At 41.2% G+C, this 24,308-nt stretch overlaps 1 protein-coding gene across 2 annotated transcripts in view; it reads left to right on the forward strand.

Moving 5' to 3' along the window:
• The window catches only part of Efcab11 (EF-hand calcium binding domain 11), a 167,521-nt gene that overhangs the window by 21,917 nt on the left and 121,296 nt on the right, over positions 1 to 24,308 (forward strand). For both annotated transcript variants that reach the window (XM_057782924.1, XM_057782926.1), the window contains exons 4-5: positions 4,231 to 4,332; positions 5,146 to 5,236. In XM_057782924.1, the coding sequence (XP_057638907.1) occupies positions 4,231 to 4,332; positions 5,146 to 5,236 (193 nt within the window). The remainder of the gene's footprint in view (positions 1 to 4,230; positions 4,333 to 5,145; positions 5,237 to 24,308) is intronic.

Raw genomic sequence — 24,308 nt, forward strand, 5'->3', positions numbered from 1 at the left:
AAAAGGCAGCAAGATCTACAAGCCTTACATCACCGTGTCTGCAAAGCTTTAGAGTAGTGAATTAGTGAGTGTTAGCTTTGGAAAGCGATTGTAGTATTGCAGCAAGAAAGTTGTGCTAAATGAAAACTTAGTCTTCAGAAAAGAGGCTTGGTTGAGATGTGTGTGGCCCTGGGAAGCAACCCCAGAGCGTGCTGTGGACCATGTGTTTACAGGGTTCTCAGTGTAGCTGGGCCTCAGACCCCCACTGTTTAAAACAGGGGGTGTGTACTGTGGGGAAAGCAGTGTGAAAAGACATGGTTATTCGGAATGGGGTTATTTGTGTCACTGGATTTTCATTTTAAGTGGTAGTAAGCATACAATTTAAATACTTTTTCCTATTAAAAACCAAAGAACATTTGCTCTTTATACTATACAGTTGTGAAATGATGACATATATACTTTATAACTCCAAATATGGCTGTGTTATCTGAATATGTAATTAAAAAGACCACAGCATTCATATGTTCTCTTTCCTTATGAATCATACAGTGACCTATGCAGCTATACTCTGCCCCTCATTTCTCTGAGTGAGCTGCAGTGATCAGAGCAGACCTTTGGCATGCATGTATTTCTTTTCTCTCTGAATCCAATTTTTTTCTTAAAGTGATAGTTTATTTTACTGGCCATGTAATTGAAAAAAAAAGACTCACTTTTTTGCCATTACTCTCTGGAGTTAAAGACGGTTCAAAACACATATCTTAATGTTTCTGTTTTTTTGTTTTGTTTTTGTTTTTGTTTTTGCTGAGAATTAGAAATTATATCTCCATAATGATTCTTATTTATTCAGTACATGTTACTTACCTGGCAAGCATGTAATGAATGCCTGTTGCACACAGATTTTATGCTGAACACTGAGAATGAAGTTTTAAATAGCACATGATCTTCTTCCCTACCATCTCTCAGCTAAACATGTGGTCAGGCCACTGCCATAGAGCCTAAGCAATTCCTTGAGTGTGTTGTGACCTCTGGACTGCTGGTTGCAGCAAAGGGACTCAGCTGAGCAGCATCAGAGAACCTTTAAAGTGAAGGTGATACTTCAGTAGCATCTGGAAGGAGATGTGTGATAAAAATTCACAAAGTAAAAGCAAAAGGTGCTTTCAGGCAGTGTGGTCGCATGTGCCAGGGCACTATGTGCAAAGAGCCTGTGGATGCAAGAAGCACCAGGATGCTTGCTAGAGGGGCTGCTTCTTGACCTGGGGTAGGATGCTGATGGGTCTTACAGGATTCATGAAGAGCCTGTGGATGCAGGAAGCACCAGGATGCTTGCTAGAGGGGCTGCTTCTTGACCTGGGGTAGGATGCTGATGGGTCTTACAGGATTCATGAAGAGCCTGTGGATGCAGGAAGCACCAGGATGCTTGCTAGAGGGGCTGCTTCTTGACCTGGGGTAGGATGCTGATGGTTCTTACAGGATTCACGAAGAGCCTGTGGATGCAGGAAGCACCAGGATGCTTGCTAGAGGGGCTGGACCATGGGCTGAGGTAGGATGCTGATAGATCTTATAGAATGCGCACCGCCCGTGAATAAATTATTCAGGAATTTCAGCAACTCTGGGTGTGATTTAATTTATTAGCTTTTGGAGTTCATGAAACTAAAGTTATGGATATGATCTTTGGGAACATGCATGGCTAGACTTAATTTCAACCTTAGCTAGCATTTTAAAATATGTTCTCTGGTCACAGGGTGATTAGATGGGAATGGAGCTGCATCAATCTCTGTCCTTAGCAACTACAGGGAAAAATGCTGCATATGCTAATTCAGTGCAGTACAGTCTACCCTCTGCATCCAAAGTTGCTACACTTCAACCAACTACAATGGAAAGTATTCGAAATAAAATTCCTCTGAACTGAACACCTGTGTGCTTTTTCTTCATCATTGTTGCCCAAACAATGCAGTCCAATTACATAGTGATTATGTTACATTAGGGACTACAAGTGATCTGGAGATGACTTGAAGTTTGTAGGAGAGTTGTGTAGGATTGTACTCAAACACTACATCATTTTGTATAAGGGAGTTTTGCATTCTCCAGTTTTGATGTCTTCTGGGAGAATCCTGAAACGTGCATCCTCCTTGGATACCAGTGGACCTGGATGACTGTATTTATTGAATATCTGCTGGACAATGTAGCTGGGAGATAATGCCTGCTCCCTTAAGAGTAAGGCTTCTGGGTTATTTTTCCTCTTAGCTGTCTTCAAAGTGTCATACAGTAAACACATCTAAACCACAGCACTTTATCTGTCCCCTGGTCCTGCTTTTCCCCTGGGCCTTTCATCCCTTTAACTGACACCTCACACCACTGGGTACTCAATACAGAATCTCTGTTATATTTGACCTTTCACCTGTCACATCTAACTCATCATCAAGTTGTGCCATTTCAGTTCTAAAGCATGGCCTTCTATCCCTGTCCCTTTCACTGCTCGTTCCCTTAGTTATTTTTACTCCCAATCCTTTTTTACAAAAACAAGAACATGAAATGCCTTTCCAAAGTCTAAATCAGGTCATATCAATTCTCAATGAAAACCTTCTACTGACTTCCTATTGCAACTTCAGTAACGCCCAGTTATTTCCTGCAGTTCCCAAGGACTGAGAGTTCAGGCCCAGTGTCCCTCGCCAACTCTGTAGTATTTCTTCCTCTCTTTTTGAAGCCGTTCTAGTTGCGTGGTCTTTCTTTCGTTTCCTACCCCATGGCCTTGGCATATGCTGTTCCCCTGCCTGGATTGCTCCTCTTCTCATTCTGTAGCCACTGTCGTATTTCCATGGTTTGGGTCTTAGCTTAAGTATCTCCTCCACTAAGAGCCCCCTCCTCCAGTCTATGCCACAAGGACTCCAGGGTCCCCTATACAACCTTTCACCCTCTTCCCCATCACTGCACATGCCACAGTTTTCAGGGATGTGTGCACTTGCAGTCAAATTGCATAATGGCTACCTCTCATAGTACTCTGTTTCCTTGGGAAATGAAATCATGTTCTTTCACACCTTCTACCTCCAGCATTTATTATAGTGGCTGGCACATGGTGGTTCTTTAAAAATTGTAAAATAATCATTTAAAAACATAAAACGACATTATTTTAAAGCTTATAAATCATTAATCTCAAATAAGAGAAAAGGAAAATTAAAAAACTTATCTATTTTAATGTGTATTGGTGTTTTTGCCTTGGGATTGGATTCTCTGGAGTTACAGACAGTTGTGGGCTTCCATGTGGGTGTTGGGTATTGAACCTGGATCCTCTGGAAGAGCAGTCTGTGCTCTTGACCACTGAGCCATCTCTCCAGCCCCAAGAAAATTGTTTTATCATTGCAAACTCTTGAAGCTGTTTTGGGAAAGGCATATGGTTCAATGTTATTAGTTATGCCACCCAAACGATAGAGCTACACATACTTATTATATAGTTTGGGGCTGTTTTTTAAAACAAAATGATAACTTTTTAATGGAAATCCTACATTATGCAAATGAACTGCTCTTTCTATATATTTCAGGCTCAGTTCACTAAAATGTCTAAATTCTTGGCTCCGCTCCTTAAACCTGCTACAAAGATCACATTAGAATTCTTTTTAATAGACACCGTAAGCACAGTACCCAACCTCATAACATCACGCTGGGTTCTTTTATTATGAGAGTCACAGGGAGCTGAGCCCGAGGCTGCTGAACACGTTGTGGGGTGTATCCAGGCTGGGGATGGTGCCAGCTCTATTGTTTATGTAATATTCTCTCCACCTTTATCTGTGGCATACAATTGGTGTTGACTTTTGAGAAACTACTTCTCTGACCCTATCTCTCAGTTGGGGGAAAAAACCTGCTGAAATGACATCTGGTTAGGGGAGAAAAGGTATTAAAGCAGCGTACTGGAAGGCAAATTATGCGAGTTTCTTTAATAAGTGATTCTGTGCCTGCCTTTTGGACCCATCAGAGGGAGAGTGTTAAACTTTTTCAAGGTCATGGCTCTTCGTCCCCTGAGAAGCTCAGTGAACCTGCGTGTCTCTGGTTTTCACCACTGGTTACTAGGGTTGTACTTGCTTAGCGTGTAGCATGACATAATGTCTTTCAGACTGCATTTATGAGTAAATACCCTTTGTGAAAGATAAAGCTGAAACATTTTGTGATATTTATCACTGTTCGTGTCTGGCTTATTTCTTCTCAAAGAGGAATGTAGTCATCTTTTGGCAAACTGTTTTTCTCCCCCACAACTTCTAGGCATATCACTTGAGGGGTTTCTGCATGTCGTACAGAGAAAGAAGGAAGCACAGCTCTATCGGAATGAGATAAGGCACATCTTCACAGCTTTCGACGTGCACTGTAAGTGTCGGCAAAGTGCTTTCCTGGAAGAGTTGCTGCTGAGGAATCGGGAATGGGAATGTATCCCCAGTGGTGCAGTAAACATGGGCCATCCCTACCACACTCTGACTGTGGCCACAGCTGTTGGTAGGGATCTTTTCCTAAGCAGGGATGCTCAGTTTCTGGCCCTGCATGAAATATTTACCATTATTAACTGGATTTGTGTGCTTGCCTATTGTACCTGTATTGTAGTGGGTGATAACCAAAGGACTGGCCATCTGGGGGACAAGCCGCAAGCCATGGCATGTGGGAACACTTCTGCAACTCTCACTGTGACCCATACCTGACTGAAAGCATCATTTGCCATGCTAGATGTGACTTCCAAGATTCACGCACTGGCTACAGTTGTAATTTCCTCTACATATTAATATATAATAGGTCTCATGCCAAGCTGGAAAGCAATGAATTTGGAGGCCTGAAATGTTTTGGCCGATCACAGAGACGCGAAGCCCAGTGCATCATTACAGTTCTGTCTAAGTAACTCTTTCCCTCGGACTTAGAGACCTGGAAAGTGTAAAGCTGCCAGTGGCCTTTCATTTTATGTAGGACTGCACCAAAGGGCAGGCAGGGTATCACTACCATATTCTGAAATTCTTCCAGGGAGGTGTGTTCACTGGATGTATAATGACCTATGTAAGATAACTGTAAATTACTGCTTTTTAAAAAAATTTTAATAATATGTTAAATTTTAACTTCCCATAACAACTATGACTGAAATCATAGTTACAGGGTTTATAGGAGTAAGTGAATGCTTAATATTTTGTTTTCATATAGATCGTGGATTCTTAACTCTAGAAGATTTCAAAAGGGCATTTAGTCGAGTGGCTCCCAAGCTACCGGCGAGGACAGTGCTGGAGGTGTTCAGGTACGGTGCAAAGTTGCTGCATCCATCCATTTACCCTTGTATTTACCACATGCTCACAGGTATTTTCACTTTAACAGAGAACCCTCATTTATGCTGACTTTTCACTTTTGGACATTTCTTCTTACAACATAGTTTTATGGTCCAGGAGAAAAATCAGTAGTTAGTTGTGAGTCTAGCTACTTCTTTGGCAGGGGCCTACAAGGAAGGGAGAAGGAGAACCATGTGAGTTGGTACTTGACACAGTCTGCATTGGTCAGCAAGGCACAGTGGCAGCCCCTCATTCATTTGCTTCCCAAGCTGCCGCTGTCAGTTCGGTTGCGGTTTACACCTTAAGTGCATCTCTTCAAAATGAGCAAGTAGCCTCAAAGTAGTATGTGTTGGGAACCTGCAGATTGTAATGTTAGTGGCACTAGCTTTAGGCGTGCAGACCTGAGAGAGGGGCCCAGCTGCCTCGCTTGAGCCCATCGTCCACTGTCACCAGGTATGTTAAATAGTTTAGTCACTAGCAACATCCAGGAAAACCCAAATACTGAAAGATCATAAGAGATATTCCTGCATTTCTTTCCAAAAAACATCGGCAAGCCTAGCCTGAATGGTAGTGTCATAGTTACGATGGACTTGGGTTCCCCATTCTTGTTGCTCTAGTGCCTTTAACTCCTGACTGCTACTTGCTCTGGGGTAGCTGTTGAAATTTCAGCCACCTTATCTGAATGGCAGCAGTTGAGAGGACAGGACAGAAGCCCTGACTCTTCTTCTGAGGTTCTATACCAACCCTCCACTCCAGTGACCAACACTTAGGTTCAAGACTGCTTGTACCTGCAGGGGATGGCGAGGGGCTTTGCACAATCTTGTGCTTGCTTCATAGAGGTTCTGATACTGAAGAAGAAAGAGAGGGAATGGATATTGGGGGACATCTGGCAGATACTCTCTTTTGGAAGAAAAGTAATTGAATGGAATCTGGCCTGAAGCCAGCGCTGCTCAATAGAAATTATCAAGCAGGTTATTTGAATAAGGATTGTGCACATTATCATTAACAGTGACATATATGAAATTCATTTGCTGCCTCGCTCACAAGCAAGCCATTGAGAGGCTATTGAAGGGGAACATGTATCCTGATGCATACACAGTGAATGCGGAGAATGTAGGTGATTTTTGTAAAAGCAGGTTCTTAAAAGTATATTAGCATCTGTTTGTGATGAGAGGAACAGTGAATATCAATGTATTTCTACCTTACAGTGGTAGATTTTGAGAGGGATTTTATATATATATATATGAGCTGCCCAAATTTACTACCTTTAAATGCTTGTTACATGGTTATAGTGGATGCTACCTTGTAGAGAATTGAAGAAAAATAGAATTTTTTTTTCCTGGTACTGAGCCTTAAACACAGGCCTCTTGTGTGCTACACAGGTGCCCTATCCCTGAGTTATAAGCCCAACTCCCTTTTTGTTTTTATTATAGGCAGGCCTCACTGGGTTGCTGATGCTGGCCTGAAACTCATTCTGGGTGTAGCCCAGGCAAGGTCTTAAATTTGTGTTATCCTGCCTCAGCCACCTGAGTAGCTGGGATTGCATGTCTGAACCACCAGGCCAGGGTTGGGAAAAATACTTTATTATTGCCCTTTGAGACAGAGACAGTGTTTAACCATGAACCAAAAAGTTAAGAGCTTCCAGTTCAAACTCTGCTCTACCACCTTGTAGAGAGCATTTTTGCAAACATGTTTGTAAATAAGACTTTATTTTATAAATCATGTGTGTTGCTTATTAAACGTCTTTATACCTGTGTTTTGGTAAGTTGAAAAATAAAATGTCCTGACCTGGCTAGAGAACATCTTACAGTTTTTGTAGCTTTAATTTTTTCAAGTGTAACAGTAGGTATGGCATGCGTACTTCCTGAGCAGCTGTGGGTAGTGACTGGCAGCTGGGGGAAGGGGCAGTGTCTGCCTTCAGGAGAGTGGCACTGGCAATTCATCCACAGTCATCTCATGCACATTCGTAGACTCGGTGGGTCATTAAAAACAAGGCCATGCGAGTAAGAAGGGGATGTGCTGGGAAGCAGAAGGATTCCAGAGGGAATGAGAGGGGGTAGAGGAGGGGGTGGGGAGTGGATGTAGTCAGAATACCTCATTTACATGTACAAAATTGTCAGAGAATAAATTAAAGTTTATTTTTGTAAAACCAAAACCTACACGTGATATCAGAGAAGGTAGATATATATTTCTGGATTTCAGTCAGCAGTAGCAAAACAATATTAATTTAACAAATTCAAAACTGACTAACCTTTTATCAGTAGATGGAACTACAAGCTGAAGGTGTCAGAGCCATGATCACCTGGTCTCACTTAGAGCTGTATAATTTAATGAAGTATCCATGACAGCTCTTAGAACCAAGTCTCGAAACAAATTGAACTTTAAATTACTCAGTCAGAAAGGATTAAGTGAAGATGTTCCAAAATAATAAAGTAAATTAAATCACATTATTATTAAATGCTATGAATAATTTCTAGTGATAGCACAGATATTTGCCATTCATAATAAAATCTGCATATTAAATTACTTAGCTCTTTTCTGTTATATTTTTATGATAACATAATAATACAGTAGCACATGCTGTAAATGCATATACTTCTATTGTAGATTTTGTGCTATCAAATTGTGTGCTATTTATTAGTGTTGTATGCCCAAAGCAATTTGGAGACCACCATAGTATACAGCCAAAGCAAGGCATTCCAGCTGGTTGAGCCTAACTTGTTGAAGTCCATTATATTGGGCTGGAAAATGACTCAGCAGTTATGGTGGTTTGCTGTTCTTGCAGAGGCAGCACACACACTGCGTGATTCACAGTCACCTGTAGCTTCAGCTCCAGAGGATCTGCCACTATCCTGGTTTTATATACACATAAAAGTGAATTCTTTAAAGTAGTTTATTATAAACACCATCATCTATAAACTAAAAATAAAAGAATATGAATATAAATAATTACTGGATTCAAAGGGGAAAGAAAAATATTTCCTCTCTGTGCAGATTGAAATAGACCAAAGAAATAGAGATGTCTGAGACACCGTAAGCAAAAGCATCCCCGTGTCCGTGCTCCAAATGGTTTTCTGGACAGAACAGTGAAGTGAGCTGCTTGGGCTCTTGATAGTGTTTAGTGCTGTGACGTTTCCAAGGGAGAAGCTGGAGGAATTTCAACAGGATAAGAGTTCCTTGTAGTTTGAATGACTTGAGAGGTGGGAATCAATCTTTAAATATAATGGCTACCCGGTTCTTCCTGGAGAAATTTCTAGAGACCAAGAGTAGCCATTTTCAGAAGTGGCTGCCCTTCTCATACTCTCATTCTGTAAACCAAATCAGACTACAGTATAAAGCCAAATAAGCAAATAACAGAAGCCAAACCTCCTTGGACATGATGCAGCAAAACGTTACTTCTCACTGTGTCTCCTCGTACGTCTCCTGTGATGTCTGTTTTCATTTGTGACCTGGCCATTGTGACCTTTTATTTTCTCATTAGTTTTCTTCTTCTCTTTCTTTGTTGAGCTGTATCTGTTGTCCTCTTTGGAACTCCGCTGTACTGTTACTTTACAGTATCTCCTCGGTGCCGTTTATATATATTTTTAGTCTTGTTGTAGAGATATGATTGCTTTACCGGGGCAACAGTAATTAGAGATTTTATTGTTAGGCAGGATATAGTGACACTCACCTATAATCTCAGCATTTGGGAGGCCAACACAGGAGGTTCAAGAGTTCAACGCTTGCCTCAACCAGATAATGAGTCCTGGTCTAGCCTGGATGACCCTGTTTCAAAACAAATAGAAACGTGTGTGTGTGGGGTGGAGGACTGCTTTCAATATTTGAAACTTGGCAACTTTTCTCTCCTCTTGGAGCTGGTAGTTATGCTTCATGTATTTATGCATTAAAGTCACCAAGGCTGCATCCAAGATAATGCTGTATTCAGAAGTTCTCGGTTAATTCTTTTCTTGATCTCACACACAGTAAAAAGTGACAAGAGCTGTGATGAGTTGACTAGCGTCGTGTGTTACTGTGGAGTCGAAGTCACTTCCCAGGCTGCTTCAGACACTTGGGGATCAAAACAAGCATCACATTTCCTCTTAAACACTAATCGAAACTACTGGAAACTTCACAGTACTGTCTTCTTTATGTTCAAAAAGATCTTTAGTGAGTCTACTGAGTACAGTTAAAACTCTTTAACCTAGCTCTTCAGCATCTGGCCCCCTTTCCAACATCTGGTTCCTTTCCAGGCTTGGCTTTCACTTGTCTTGAATTTCTATTTTCCTGGCATGCTATTTGTGCTGTTGATTGTGTGATGTGCGTTCTCAGTTCATTCTCCTTCCCTTGCCTGGCACTGACTTGCCCTGCTCCCGGCCTGCCCAGATTTGAACTATCTTCTGCAGCACTGCTCAGTAGACCCTGTTTATCCCTGCATTGGACAGTTGTGTCTCCTTTCTTAAACTTGGATAGAATTTATTGTTATATGTTAATCAGTTATGCGCTAAATAAACATGCAGTGTTTATGATTATCTCCATAAAGTACTTCAAGCTCCTTGAGTTTATGGATTTATCTCCCATCATTTTGATCACTGACATGTTGCCTTGTGGTTAATAAATGATTGTTGATCTATTTGTCACAATTTGAAACATCCAGTGCTGGCAAAAATTCTCATTTCTAGTTTTCTTCATGGCTTATTTCCCACAATCTAGGGAAGAGTACTTTAAGCTTAAGGCTGGATCCTGATGGCCATATGTAGCCTTGTTTTCAACCTTCTCTTCCTGCATGTGATTTTTATGAATTAATCTCTTGACTGCTTCTAACCTCAGTTGTCATCAGGGAGTGGCCTTTTTCCTTGTGCATGTGTATGCTTACTTCTCCATCTTATTGTAAGTGCTGGTATTTGTTGGTTTTTGTACATTCCCACCACTTGCCAACTGGTAAAGAACTCCAGTAAGCCTCCTCTGCTTCCCAGCTATTAAATGAAAAGCGTGTGTTCAAAAGTCCTGAGTGCACAGCCGGACTGCAACAGACCAGTGTGCAGTGGAAACACTGAGCCACCAAAGTGCCCTCCAGCCATGCATGGAGACATTCAAGTTATAAATGATAGTTCTGATGTCAGAATCCCCTTCATATTACTTGGAGGAAGTTCAAAGTACATAGACCATCTAATTCTTTGGAGGGGGTATTAAAATTGTTTGTAAATAAGAACATCATGTCTCATTAAATACTACATGATCAATGACTGAGTGTTGGTAGGAGGCTGAAGTTTAGGAATACAATTTTCAAAGGGAGTCATGCATATTTTCTTGACAAAAAAAATTAGCTATGCCTCGTGTCACAGCTGTAATAGATGGAAGGATCGTCCTGAGCTGGGGTAAAATGGGCCAACAGATGTCTCTGTTTTTTGGATTTTTTTTTTTTCGAGTTGGTGGGCCTGAAGGACAGTGATTTAAGACGACATTTGTTTCTTCAGAGCATTTGCATCCCTTGAACTGTTATTCCTCACTGTGTTCTTAGTCTGCCCCTGTGCCCTTCAGGGAGCAGCCAGTTTGTTGTGCATCATTTTCTTGAGCCAACTCTAGTAGAATTACTTCCCCGGTTTTACTTTGTATATCAGAATGTGACTCAAGTATAGTCACATGACCTGGATAAGATCAGAGTTCTTGTAGTCAGTGCCTACTCTGGTGAGTGTGGTTGTTTATCTGTAACTGTTTGCATGGTTCTGTATAGGAAAATGTTAAAGACTTGAAATCATTTCTCATTATTCATAGCCATACATAGACAGAAGTCACTAGCTATATCTATGTGTCCTGCCCAAACAGGTAGTTTTCTGAAATACCATGCCATTCCCCAGAAAAAATATGATTATTATATATCAATCAGAATTGAAAAGTACAAAATCCATCTACATAAATAGTTCTATGCTAGCCATTTTTATTACTAGCTTTTTTTCAGAGGCCCCATTGACATAAATCATTTCTTTCTACTTGAAGAACGTCATTCTGCCAGTACAAAGTTTAGAACTGGTGACTCAGAATTTAAATAAAGTCCAGGGACTAGAGGAGAAAATGAACAGAGAAGAGTGATGGCTTCATCACACAGGGTTGAATTAGAGTCTGTTATTTTCATTTCTTTAGCTTACCTAACTAATTTCCCATCATCCAAGATACATGATTTGATTTAGGATTCCTAGATTCTGTATTTTTCTTATGTTAAAAACAATACAGACACAAATTTCAATCATCTTTTAAGGCCCAGAGAGTGAAGTATTTCCAGTCTTGAAAGCTGGTTTTTACCCTGTACTCTGCCCATATGTTTTCCATCCCCTAACAAGGAAATTATCTGAACTTCCTGCTTTAAGCGCTAGTCCTGCATGAACATCTTTGTCTTTGTGCTCTTGCATAGGCATTTGTATACACACATTCTTCCCTGCATCAGAACATGTGCTTAGCACGAGCCGGCATGGTAGAATATTTATCACCACACTCTGCACAGCTCACTGCTCAGTTGTTTATGACAATTGGCTACGTTGGAAATGAACGGCCAGTGCAGAGAATGAGGGTCTCACTGCACTTTGTTGTTGCTTGCTTGCTTGCTTTATTTCTCAAGTGCAATGCTGGTGCTGTGGAAGGGCCATGGAGGTCAGTGAAGCCTCTGGTTAGGGATCAGCAGACGTGAGTTCTAGTCCCAGCTCTCCCACTGACCAGTCTTACCACCAATCACTGAACCTTTTCATTTCGACTCTTTGTTTTCACAGTAAGGGGGGCTGCCAGGCTTCTTCCAACTCAGAAATGCACTGTGGAGTTATTTATCATGGGGAGTAGCGTGGCAGACTTTTATTTTCTCTGTGTACCACAGATATTCTGAAGCCTCCACAGTATGAATACAGATGTGGTCTGTCAGTGTAACAAAGGCTGTTCTCAAGAGGAAATTACTCGGCTTGACAGCCGTCCAGTCCTAGGTTTAGTTTGGAGATGTCACTGTAGCAAGTGTTTTGGCCACTGTCTCTAGCTCCTCATCTACATATGTGGCTGACTAGCATAACTGTCATGTAAGAAACTACTTAGATATGTCATATAACTGTCTGTAATTCAACTGTCATATCAGTGACTACTACCATGGTTTCTTTCTGTGACCAAATGTTGCTAACCTGTTCAGTCATCCTTGGTGTTATTAATAGCCACACATCATGAATGTATTCATGCCTCTTTCCTTTAAAGCAAAAGGAATCAATTATTTTTTCCCTTTGTAGTAGATAGTGAACTTTAGGGTGTGAATTCTAATAATACTGTATGTTGTGTTTATCAAATAAAAAGCATGCATTTGTGAAAGGACTTTATATTTTATGAGATATTTAAAATGTTATTTTGCTTCTTTTTTTTTCAAGGTAAAGTCTTATTCTACAGCCCAGATTGGTCTGTCACATGCTATGTAGGCCAAGCTGAACTTGAACTTCAAGCCATTTTTCTCTCTCTGCCTCAAAATTGTGTTTTAATATTATAGAAAATGGGTTCAGAATATTAAGAAATATGTCAAAATTTTTTTTTTTTTTTTTTTTGGTTTTTTCGAGACAGGGTTTCTCTGTGGTTTTGGAGCCTGTCCTGGAACTAGCTCTTGTAGACCAGGCTGGTCTCGAACTCACAGAGATCCGCCTGCCTCTGCCTCCCGAGTGCTGGGATTAAAGGCGTGCGCCACCACCGCCCGGCATGTCAAAATTGTTATCCTAAAATCAGATTGAAGGTTTCCAGGACTAGATTTTTAACTCTGACATGGAATCCTATGTGTTTGCTCCCTGAAGTTTTGACATCTTGTCTACCTTCCTCTTACCCAACCATTCTTTTCCATTAAACTACATTGAATAACTATATCCTTATTTTGTAGTGAGCTCTAGAGACAGGTATTAGTGCAGGGACTTATTGGCAATGCTAATCTCAGCCCCACTGAATTCACTGTATTTAATATGATCCCTTCATGATTGATATTCATATTAAACTTTGAAAATCACTGTCTACCTTTCTAGTTAAATTTAGACTAATGAGAGTAAATTATCATTACATTTTAGTGTTACTTTCTTACTTCAATAGCTTCTCATTGCTTCTCATAGAAAAATCTAGATTCTTTAGATCTAGCCTGACAGACAAACAGAAACTCGAATGCCTTTTTGGACGCTCTTGTACATTTCCCAGGTTAAACACCATTCTAATCCACTCACCATGTTGATCCTATCTCATCTGTCTTCCCACATTTTTACTCATGCCAGGTTCACTGCTCTTCTCTCCTGTATCCGTACCTGCTTACCTAAGTGGTATCCCTTGCTGCCCGAGCCCACGAAACATCCTTCATGTTCTCTAGAACTGCTGAGGCATGATGCCGTGTTAGCATAATCAGTAACTCTAACTGCGGTTGCCTGAGGGTTTGCTCTGTGCCAATGACAGTGGAAGCTCACGGGCTGTACTGTCTATGCCCACTTTACAAATGAGGAAATGGCTTGGAGGGGTCAAAGCATTTGCTCCAGACCACCAGATAGTTAGTAATGAACCGAGATTCGGACTCAGACAGGCTAGCTCTGTGACTTATACTCTCAAGTCAATCACTTCTTTTTTTTTTTTTTTTTTCCAGCACTATCAGCATTCTGCAGGCAGGGCTATGCTTTTGTATCTCCACAACATGAGAAAGGCAGGCATGTTGCCCAAAAAGTATTCTTGATAAACCGGTTGCATAATTATGTAGCTCTTCCCTGTTCCTGTGAATTGGCTTGGTTTGGTTTTGATTGTTGAGATTTCGTTTGATTATCTGCAATATAAACAAAAGGCACTGTTTACAGAAATACACACAAAGGAAGCTGAAACAGCATTTTATCAAGCGAAAACCTGCAAGCACTCAAGTTCAGGTTGCTTTGATAGGAAAGTGTGTGTTACACATCTTTCCCGGGGAATTATAGCACAACACCAAAATATCTGCCAAGTACACTGTAAAAAAAACCAATTATGTAAAGCTGGTGAATGGAGGTATATTTTTGACTGGGTTGAATATGCTAACCTAACTGTTTATTTTCTGTCTTCATAAGGCAGGGTTGTGCTTTGATTCATTAGATTTTTTTTAGTCAATTGCAGTGAGTTCAATGTTGTGGCTTCTAATTTCTACCTTGCTTGCATTCTCTGTCCTTTTCCCCGGGAGAAAATCAGAAAGAACTAGTAATTAAATCCTATGTAGACTTGAAGTGAAGCCCTGCCTTGCATGCTCTTTCCCTTGGCTTCTGCCTGTGTGACCCTTGAGCCTACTGATGGCTCATTGAAGATTTGGGTACCCCAGGCCCCGAGACAACCTCCTGCGACACAGAACAGTTGCATTGTAATCTCACTACCGTTACTGTCTCCCCCATCTTGTCTCCTCATCACTCACTTCTGTCCTCCTCACCTGAGGAACCTAGAATTGTACAGCCTCAGAACAGGTTTCTGGTGGCCAGATATGCATCCTGTTGCTTCCCCTCATCCCTCTGTCTCCCCATCTCTTTCTTCTCAGCAGCTAACAATCCCCAGGACTGTTGTTACTTTCTCTTCCCTATGTTTACCTAGGCCCACCTTTGGTTCTGATCTCGGCAGCATGTTCTAAGCTATTAAATGGGCACTGGTACACCTACCTACTTGGTTTTTGCAAATCTTCAGGCTGAGTTTGCTGTCCACTTGCCTTCATTCTCTCCCAAGACACAGCACCCATCCTGTTGTCAGTTAATTTGTGTGTGTGTGTGTGTGTGTGTGTCTCGCCCAGTGTGAACTATGCTACCATCTTCCTGGATCATTTTGCACACACTATCCCCCAAGCCTGCCTTGACCCCTGTGTGAACCCATGCAGGGGTCACATTTGCATTCATATACAGATTATAATCTTTATTTCACCAAAGTCAAGTATGGATTAGCCAATGCCTTCTTCTGTACTTAGTTAACTGATCTGGGCCTTGATAGTTGGAACACTTTCTTTTCCCAACCATGGCCTGATGTTGGAACCTCAGGTCATGCCATATCCCATTGCTACCCAGAAGAACTTGAAATCAGCTGTCTTCAATTCCCTGCTACAGGAATTTTCTGGCAAATTGTTTACCCCTACTGTTCATGTGACCATACTCTTCTGCCAAGACACTGTATTCTTGGTGTAACACTGTATGCCGAGTCAACCCTCTAATGGCTTATTCTCTGATGGTTATAGTTCTTTCCCACTACGCCACACAGAGGTAGTCCTGACTTCAGCCTTGTGGAGAGCATCTCAGATTCTGTTTAAATTCCATGGCTATCTCCTGTTCACTTCTAGTCTTCCGTGTTCACCTCTAGTCTTCCGTGTTCACCTCCAGTCTTCCGTGTTCACCTCCAGTCTTCCGTGTTCCCCTCCAGTCTTCCGTGTTCCCCTCCAGTCTTCCGTGTTCCCCTCCAGTCTTCCGTGTTCCCCTCCAGTCTTCCGTGTTCCCCTCCAGTCTTCCGTGTTCCCCTCCAGTCTTCCGTGTTCCCCTCCAGTCTTCCGTGTTCCCCTCCAGTATTTTCTGTGTTCCCCTCCAGTCTTCCGTGTTCCCCTCCAGTCTTCCGTGTTCACCTCTAGTCTTCCATACTCACCACCAGTCTTTTCTGTGTTCACTTCCAGTCTTTTCTGTGTTTCTTCTGTTGCTTTTTAAAGGAAAAGGACAACTACAATCTCTTTAGTTTTCACCAATTCTCCTCTGTACTGGCCTCATTCCCCACCCATTCTGAAGGGAGATGTGTTTCTTCAGCAACCATTCTCTCTATTGTTAAACTTCTTTCCCTGCTACAGATCCACCTAGTTCCCCCAGCCTGGAAAACTGCTTTCCCCTTCTCTTTCTTTTCCTTTTCCCTGTCCTTTCTGGGTTTATTGTCATCTTCCCATGGCATTTATCCTAGAAGCCCTGTTTTTGTTTCTTCCTCTTCTCTAGATTTCTTTCTTTTCTTTGTTTCTTTGTTTCTTTGTTTCTTTCTTTGTTTCTTTCTTTGTTTCTTTCTTTGTTTCTTTCTTTGTTTGTTTCTTTCTTTCTTTCTTTCTTTCTTTCTTTCTTTCTTTCTTTCTTTCTTTCTTTCTTTCTTTCTTTCTTTCTTTCTTTCTCCTGTTCTGGAGCTAGCTTTGTAGACCTGGCTTGTCTCGAACTCACAGAAATCTGCCTGCCTTTGCCTCCTGAATTAATGGCATGAGCCACCACTGTCCAGCTTCTCCAGCTTTCTTACATCATGGGCAGTGACATGGTTCTCTTTCATTCTGCACCATCTCTATATTAACTTCTGAGTCCTCGTGACATCGTCCACATCAACTGTAAAATCTGCCTGTTTTCTGGACTCCTTTCTTGCTAGTTCAAGCCAAGCCCTAGTTACTTCTCAATTACTTTATATGGTCAAAGAAAATAAAAGTCATAGGAAACTAATAAACAATCCAGAAATTTAATTTTATATAGTATATTGCTATTCTAATTATGATCAAGTACTTTTGTTATATCTCAAAATTTATCTCTTGATTTAGGAATACAATTCTGATAATAATTGGGGACAAGATTAACTCACAGTTAAAATATCAACATTAATAGACATGTTAATATATAAGGGTGATCTCATGAGGTCCATGCCTAGACAAAGAGCTTCAGGCAACTAATGACTACTGAGAGAGGGATAATTAGTCTCTCCCAGGGATGAACCCCAGAATTGGTTATGTAATACAGATGGTCAGCCTGAATCATACACACACACACACACACACGTAAGACTAAATAGATTCAACAGGTTTTATTTATGTATTTGTGTGTGTGTGTGTGTAAGTGTGTGTAACAATTATAGTCAAGAAGAGGCCATCAATTTGAAGGAGAGCATGGGAAGGGTTGGAGGGGAAAAGGGAAAAGGAAATTTTTTTAATTAAAAAATTTTTAAAAACATTTAAAAATCTTCGGTCCAGTGTTCACTGCAGTCTTATTCACAATAGCCAAGATATGAGACAATCTACATGCCCACCAGTGGATAGATGGATGAAAATGATTATAGTATGTAACCATACATACCTATCTTTATGCCATATAGGCACACACACACACATAAAGTAAAATGCTGTTCCTTAAGAGAAAAGGAAGTCTGCATGTGCCACAGTTTGCAGAATTTTATACTAAAGGAAATAACTGTCAAAGGAGGACAGATATTACATGGTATTACTCTTGTGGACTCTAAAAATCATCCGATTGACAGAAATGCTAGAACAGTGGCTACCAGAATCCAGTAGTGGGGCGGGGTTACTGGTGAAAAGGACAACTGGTACTTTTACAGTGACTGCATCCTAGTGAGCTCTATGATAACTGTAATTAAAGGTACTGTATTTTATTTACCATAGTTTCTGAATACTCTTAGTATATACAAACACAAAGCAACTATGTCGGAAGATGAGTCTATTTACTAGCTTGATTGTGGAAATTGTTACACAAGGAATACATTAATACAGCATATTGTATGCTGTAAACATACAATTTTTGTGATTATATGTCAGATAAAAGTCTATCAGTGCAAACTAAAGTATTGTTCCAGGGACATACCACAGGATATATAGAAACACAAACAAACTTACAAAATGCTTTTCTTTTTAAAAAAAGATTTTTAAAACTGTAATGACTGTTTTTTAAATTTTATGTATGTGGGTGTATTGCCTGCATGTGTCTGTGCAGCACATGTGTGACTGGCTGGGGGGCCAGGAGAGGGAGTTGGTACAGTACTTTTGTATTTTAAGTATCTTACTTAAGATACCTGGTCTCGGAGATGACATAGCAGCACCCACTGAAGAAGAGGGAAGGGCAGAGGAAGCAGCTCACTCATGCTCCCTCAAGGAATTTATCTGGTCTCGCTGGAGAGAGCATCTAGTGAATATGTAACTGAATGAATAAATGAAGTAAACAAACAAAAAAAAAAACAAGAAAAAGAGTAAGTCTACTTGTTCAGTGTTCGCATGACAAAATCACCTGTTAAGTTGGAGAGAGCAGCTATTGGCCTTTCATTTTATATTTTCCTATTACCAATTGTCTTGTTCATTTATTTCCCTTGATTGTGTGTGGGGAGAGGGTATCATATGTGTGTGTGTGTGGGGGGTGCATAAATGTGAGTATGTGTGTGTGTGATGTGTGTAGGGAACAAGAACGTGAGTGTGTGTATATGTGTTACAAGAACGTGAGTGTGTATGTGTGATGTGGGTGTGTGTGTGAATGTGGGTGTGAGGGGCAGTGAATGAATGTGTGTGCAGAGAAGGATGTCAGACTTCTCTATTAGTCTCCATTTCATTCTCTTTAGAAAGGCTCTCTCTTGAAACTAGAAAGTTCTCTGTTTTGGCTAGTCTGGCTGGCCGTCAATCTCCCAGGATCCACTTTTTTCCACCCACAAATGCTGGGGTTATAGGCACTTGCAGCCATGCCCAGCTTTTTGACATGGGTGTCGGGTCCCAAGCACAAGCAAGTGCTCCTACCCAGCTCCCACTCGGTCTTCTTTACTGGGCTTTCAATTGTCGATTTCTACAGAGAGACTCAGCACACATTTGCAGCCTCTGTTTTCCTGTCTGCCCATTGTCTAGTAGAGAAGTCTCCAGTGACTAGATTGTCATATTGCTGTTGTTACTCATGCTCCAGGCTACAATTTGTCCTTACCACAGATGACTAGATGCGCTTTTTATAGAAGGCCAGTGTCCATAGATCTGTTGGTTTTGGGGATAAGCTGGACTTAACTTCTTTGGGGATGGTTGTTTCATAGGTTGATTTATAACGTAGAGATCATATCTTCACCCTAAGGGCTCACCTTGACTCTCTGTGTTTGACACCCAGGTATGTTCCCTTAACTAGGAAGGCAAGATCAATGGTGGCATATATTCACATGCTAAATCAAGAATCTTGAAAAAGTTCAAAAAAATATTTAAACGTGAATTACGTCCTCAGTCGCTGTTTCTTCCAGCTAAACTGATGTCTGCTGTAAAGACTGTAGACTAACATGATACATGGTTCCATCAAACTCCCCTTTTCTAGTTTCTAAATTTTATTGCAGCCTTAAGTCTTTGTTTTTGAGTCTGAGTTTATAGTGGAATAAATCAAATTAGCTCTATTAGGTAGATTTGGTTTACCCTAATGACTTCATCTAGCCAAAATATGCCTCCCTATGTGAAAAAAACCATGTGAGTAATCTTTAATTTGGCTGACAGAAGAGGCATTTTTAATGTTATTTGATGAGTGAAGTAAATTAGTTTATCATAAATTAAATGTGAAATAAACGCATGATCTGTTCTCAAGGAACAAAACAGATTGAATGCTTAGCCCATGTGTAGTAGATGTAGTTATCTCTTTGTCCACTTGGTGGTGCTAAACACTCCTGATTGAACACACACACACACACACACACACACACACACACACACATACACACACACACGACAGGCAGGAGAAGCAGTTAAACCTGGAGCTTTTCTTAATAAATGTTATTTTATTAGGTTTTGAAAATTTAGCATAAAATGTATATGCTCAAATTATGTATCTCTAGGGTTAATAAATAGACCAAATTTCTTGGATGGCCAGCAGAGTACATTTGTAGTAAATTTCTGTGTGGATATAATTGGCCCCTGTTAATGCCCACACATGGGAAATTACAGGGTTTTGTAACATCTAACTCCATCCTGCTATAGCCTTTTGAGCCTGCTCATCTGGAGGAGAGGGTGTGGCCAGTAATGGATGCTAGAGAAGTAGAGTGGTATTCCTGGTCATGTGTGTGAGCCAAATTTAGATTTACAAATGCTGACTCGTGCTGTTACTACCAGGGCTTTTTTTCTTCTATGGATATATTCCTGTGACAGCAGGCACATTGCTTTTTTGGGGGTGAGGTTTGTTTAACCCTTTAAGCCATTGCTTAAAAGTCTGATGAGGCCCAAATAGAGCAATAGCATGCCACACAGGCTGGCTCTGCTTTGAATTTCCTGCATGGTCCTGTACTGTCTGCCAGTTCCTCAGTTTCTTTACAGCCTGCCTTCCCCAGAGGTGGCATAAACATTCCCTGAGATCAGGAGCATAAGGGCTGGGAGCACCTTTGCTGTTGTCCACTTTAATGTGGCTGGATGCAGAGACCCAATTCCTCTGATATCACTAGCAAACCCAGAGGACTTAGCAAGGGTCAGAAAGCCTTCCTCATGTTAGGGACCACTCATGCTCCACACTGAGAAGTGATTTATTTTAATGTCAAAAAGTTTCATAAAACTGTTAGAGAAATTTACCCCTCCAAATACTAACATGGTTTTATCTTGATTCCAGACATTTTTCTGTCCACCACAGAGATATCTGTATGTCTATGTGAAGCTGTTGATGGTTGGAGAAGGAAGTGCCCATTTATTACAAGGGACAGCTGAGGGGTCACTAAGACTTTGTTCATCTACCCAGTTATTTGTTCCACAGAATTTTATTGAGCATTGCTGGGCCTTGGTCTTACAAAGATAAACTCCAGAAGAACCTGAACACATCTAAGTTTGTGGGCTTAAAGAAACAGGGTGCATGACTGGTGATGTAGTTCAGTGGTAGAGTGCTTGCCTGGCAGGCGCGAAGCCTTGGGTTCAAATCTTAGTCACCACAAACGACGTAAAGAAGCTGCAAGATGCTTCCACCATGTGGAGATCAATAGGTAGTCCTGTTGCCTAGATTGAAATATTTATTATAAATTTATAAAAATAGGTTATAAGATTATTTGTCTTTTAATTGAATTAATAGTTTTAGTAAATTTTCTGTGTTTTGGTTTGGAAAGTTGAAACAAATCGAATGATAATCATGAAACACCACCAGCTTGGTGCTTTTGCCAATAGAGACGTTAAGAACACAAGAGTTAGGCACACTCTTTTGAGAACTAGCACAGCTAATGTCTTTGTTGTGATAGATTGAGATCTTTGAGATTTGGCCTTTGCGGCACCTTGGAGTTGGATGATGGAGATGCCTAAGAATCACATACACCATCTTACTTCAGAGCTCAGAACATGGGGGCTGAACTGACATTTATGTCTACCCACGGTCAAACAAACTTGCATCCTAACTGAGATCAACTGACTTCCAATTCTACAACACTGCTATTTTTCTATCCTGACTTTCACACCGTGAGCCACTTTCTATGTAAATAAAAACAACTGTGTATTGTTCCACCTCAGTAAACTTCTATACTAAATATGGAGTGCATTCCTGCTCAATTACCACAGTGCAAACTCGGACTGCTCCTGAGGCAGGTAATTAGGGAGCTCCTATGTTGGAGAAGTCCAACTAGGGGAAGCAGGGCACACCAGTCTCCGCATGTGCAGTTCTCAGCCAGAGCCTGGGAGCGACGGGCTGTCCCCATGAAGCAGACAGGCTTTCATTTGCTTCTTGTTCTTGCTAGATGAATGGCATCGTATGCGGCAGGTATATTAGTAATTTCTGAGTTTGTTCGCCACTAAAAATGACCTCATTGCTTTCTGCTGCTTTTCCGTAATTATACAGTAACAGGAAAATAAACCCACTCTGAGTACAGTCCGAAGCAGAAATCTTATGTTCTTTATGCAAGTTTGATTTATAGACGTGAACTGCAGAGCGGAGTAACTAGGAAACATTCATCTTCCCGTTGCTAGTTGCCATGGAAATGGAGTACACAGAGTAGTGTCATTTCAGTCCTGGTGATGTCTGCAGTAGTTTATTCCTTTGTTGTTCTCGTTTCTTAAGCAACTGCCTAGCGTTCTTCCATCATTACAATTAATCATGCATACAAGTTTTTATCTTTCATCGCACATAGAAAGTACTAAAAAATGCATGACAGAAATAGGGAGAATTTAAATATTCGTGTGGCTTTAAACATGCATTTGTAATTTCCCCTCTCAGTCCCATTGGAAAAATAGGTCATGTAAAAAAGAAAAGCTTGTATTAATGTACAGACGTTTCAATAAGGAGAGCAGTGCAAACTTTTGAGGAAGAAGCCAGGGGAAGCTGAAGGGATGTCACATTCTGGAGCCCCCAGAGTGCCCATCTAAATAAGTTCACATTTTGAGTAATGTTCCTCTTCCCATAAAAAGCTCCCGCAGAACAGATAAGCAGCTTCTGTGTCTCTAGTCTCTTGAGTTGTCTGAACAGCCTCACTGTTTGCTAGGTAGACACGGCAGACCTGAAAGAGTAGGGGTCTTTTCTTTAAAGGCTCGTAAAGTTCAAGAATCCATCATAACACAAGTAAAAGAATTCTCATTCTTCCTTCTCTTTTTCATTTTTGCGTGAGATAGGGTCTCATTATATAGCTCAGGCTAGCCCGAGGTTCCTAAGATCTTCCTCCTTCTACTACTAAGTCCTGAGGGTACGGTTGTGTCACCGTGCCCAGACTTCCTAATTCTTTCATATAAAATAAATTTACTCTAGTTGTATCTCATATAGTTCAGGGTAGATACTGTGCCTACTAATAAACGTGTGTTGGTTATCCTCTGCCTTTTGTTGGGGCTTTGGACATTTTGTTGCTTGAAAGAATCTGAGATCACTAGGTCTAAATCCCTGGTCCATTGGGTTTTAGCTATGAGATCTTTTAAAAAGAACCTCAACTTGCCTTGGTTCCCCATGCACAGAGTGAGCAGCTGTATAACTAAGTAATACGTTGTTGGGGATAATTCATGCAAAGGACTCAGCTCTTGGCTAGCACAGGATAAGTGCTCAGTTGGCAGGGACTGTTGTCTTGGTGATGTGGCTACTATTGCTATGACTCCCAACAGCCAAATCCTGAGTAGTAAGACTCAGTCAGTCTGCTTCAGCTCTACCCCAAAGATACAGACCTGTTCTCAGACTGACTCTTCCACTCAACAGCCAGCAATTGCCATGACTCCTCAGCTAAGGATGGAACTTCCTGACCATCATGCATCCCTCTTCATGCTAAAATCTTGCCTAGTTGGACCTTGCACAGTCATGATGTCAATTTGATTCTCTTTTTTAAAAAAATTGTGATTTTATGTGTATGGTTTTGCCCGTGTGTAACCTGTAATCTGTGAACCATGTGTGTAGAAGCCAGAAGAGGGCCTAAGATCCCCTGGAGCTAGAACTGCAGACAGTTGTAACTGCTGTATGGATGCTGAGAAACAAATCCAGGTCCTCTGCAAGGACAGCCAGAGTCTTCATTACTGAGTTGTGTCTCAACCTCATGAATTTGATCCTTTTAAGGCGCTGCAGGTAGACAACACTGGAGCAGTAGCTTGCCCTCGTGGGTCCTGGGGAAGGTTATAGCGCTGTCTGTGGTGTCAGAAATAGCTTCGCTGCCCTCTCTCGCTACACCACCCCCTTTCCAGCAGCAGCGGAAGACTCACTGCTTCATCTTTTCTGAGCTGGTAGCAGAGCATTCTTTGTTGAAACTCACGCTCCTTGGCAGCCCTCCAGGGCACACGGCAATTCCTATTTATTTGATTTAGCTTTTGTTTGGTTTGGCTTGTATTTTGTCTGTTTTGCTTTGTGGAGTTCTTTTCTCCCCAAATTTTCATGTTTAAACCCCTTGGATTTCATTTCCATTTATTTTACCAGCTTGCTTCATAGTATTGCTAAAAAGCTGTTTGCTTTAAGCTATAACAAAATAAGAAGTCTTGGATTAATTTGTCTCCCCCCACCCAAGTCTGATCTAGATGTAGCTTTGTGGATGATTAAAACAAAATAGCCTGTACTTTAGTTTGTCCTTACTTTTTAATATTATGCTTCTGGTTTTGTTGAGAGAGGTCATTTGTTCTCTCTCTCTCTCTCTCTCTCTCTCTCTCTCTCTCTCTCTCTCTCTCCCTCTCCCTCTCCCTCTCCCTCTCCCTCTCCCTCTCCCTCCCTCCCCAAGAGGGCCTCGTGTATGTAGTCTCATGTATATAGTCCTGGCTGTCGTAGAACTCCAAGATCTCTGCCTGCCTGTGTCTCCTGAGATCTGGATTAAAGGAGAGTGCTGGCCCCCTGCTTCTCCCTGCCTTTTAATTGGTAGGCCATGCCAATTCTAAGCAGAGGTAGTCAGAATTCTCTGCAGCCTTTGTTTCCCCTGCTCTGTCAACCTACTTACTTTGTCTTCGTATCC

Source organism: Chionomys nivalis, chromosome 10 (genome assembly GCF_950005125.1).
Source record: "Chionomys nivalis chromosome 10, mChiNiv1.1, whole genome shotgun sequence".
NCBI lineage: Eukaryota > Metazoa > Chordata > Mammalia > Rodentia > Cricetidae > Chionomys > Chionomys nivalis.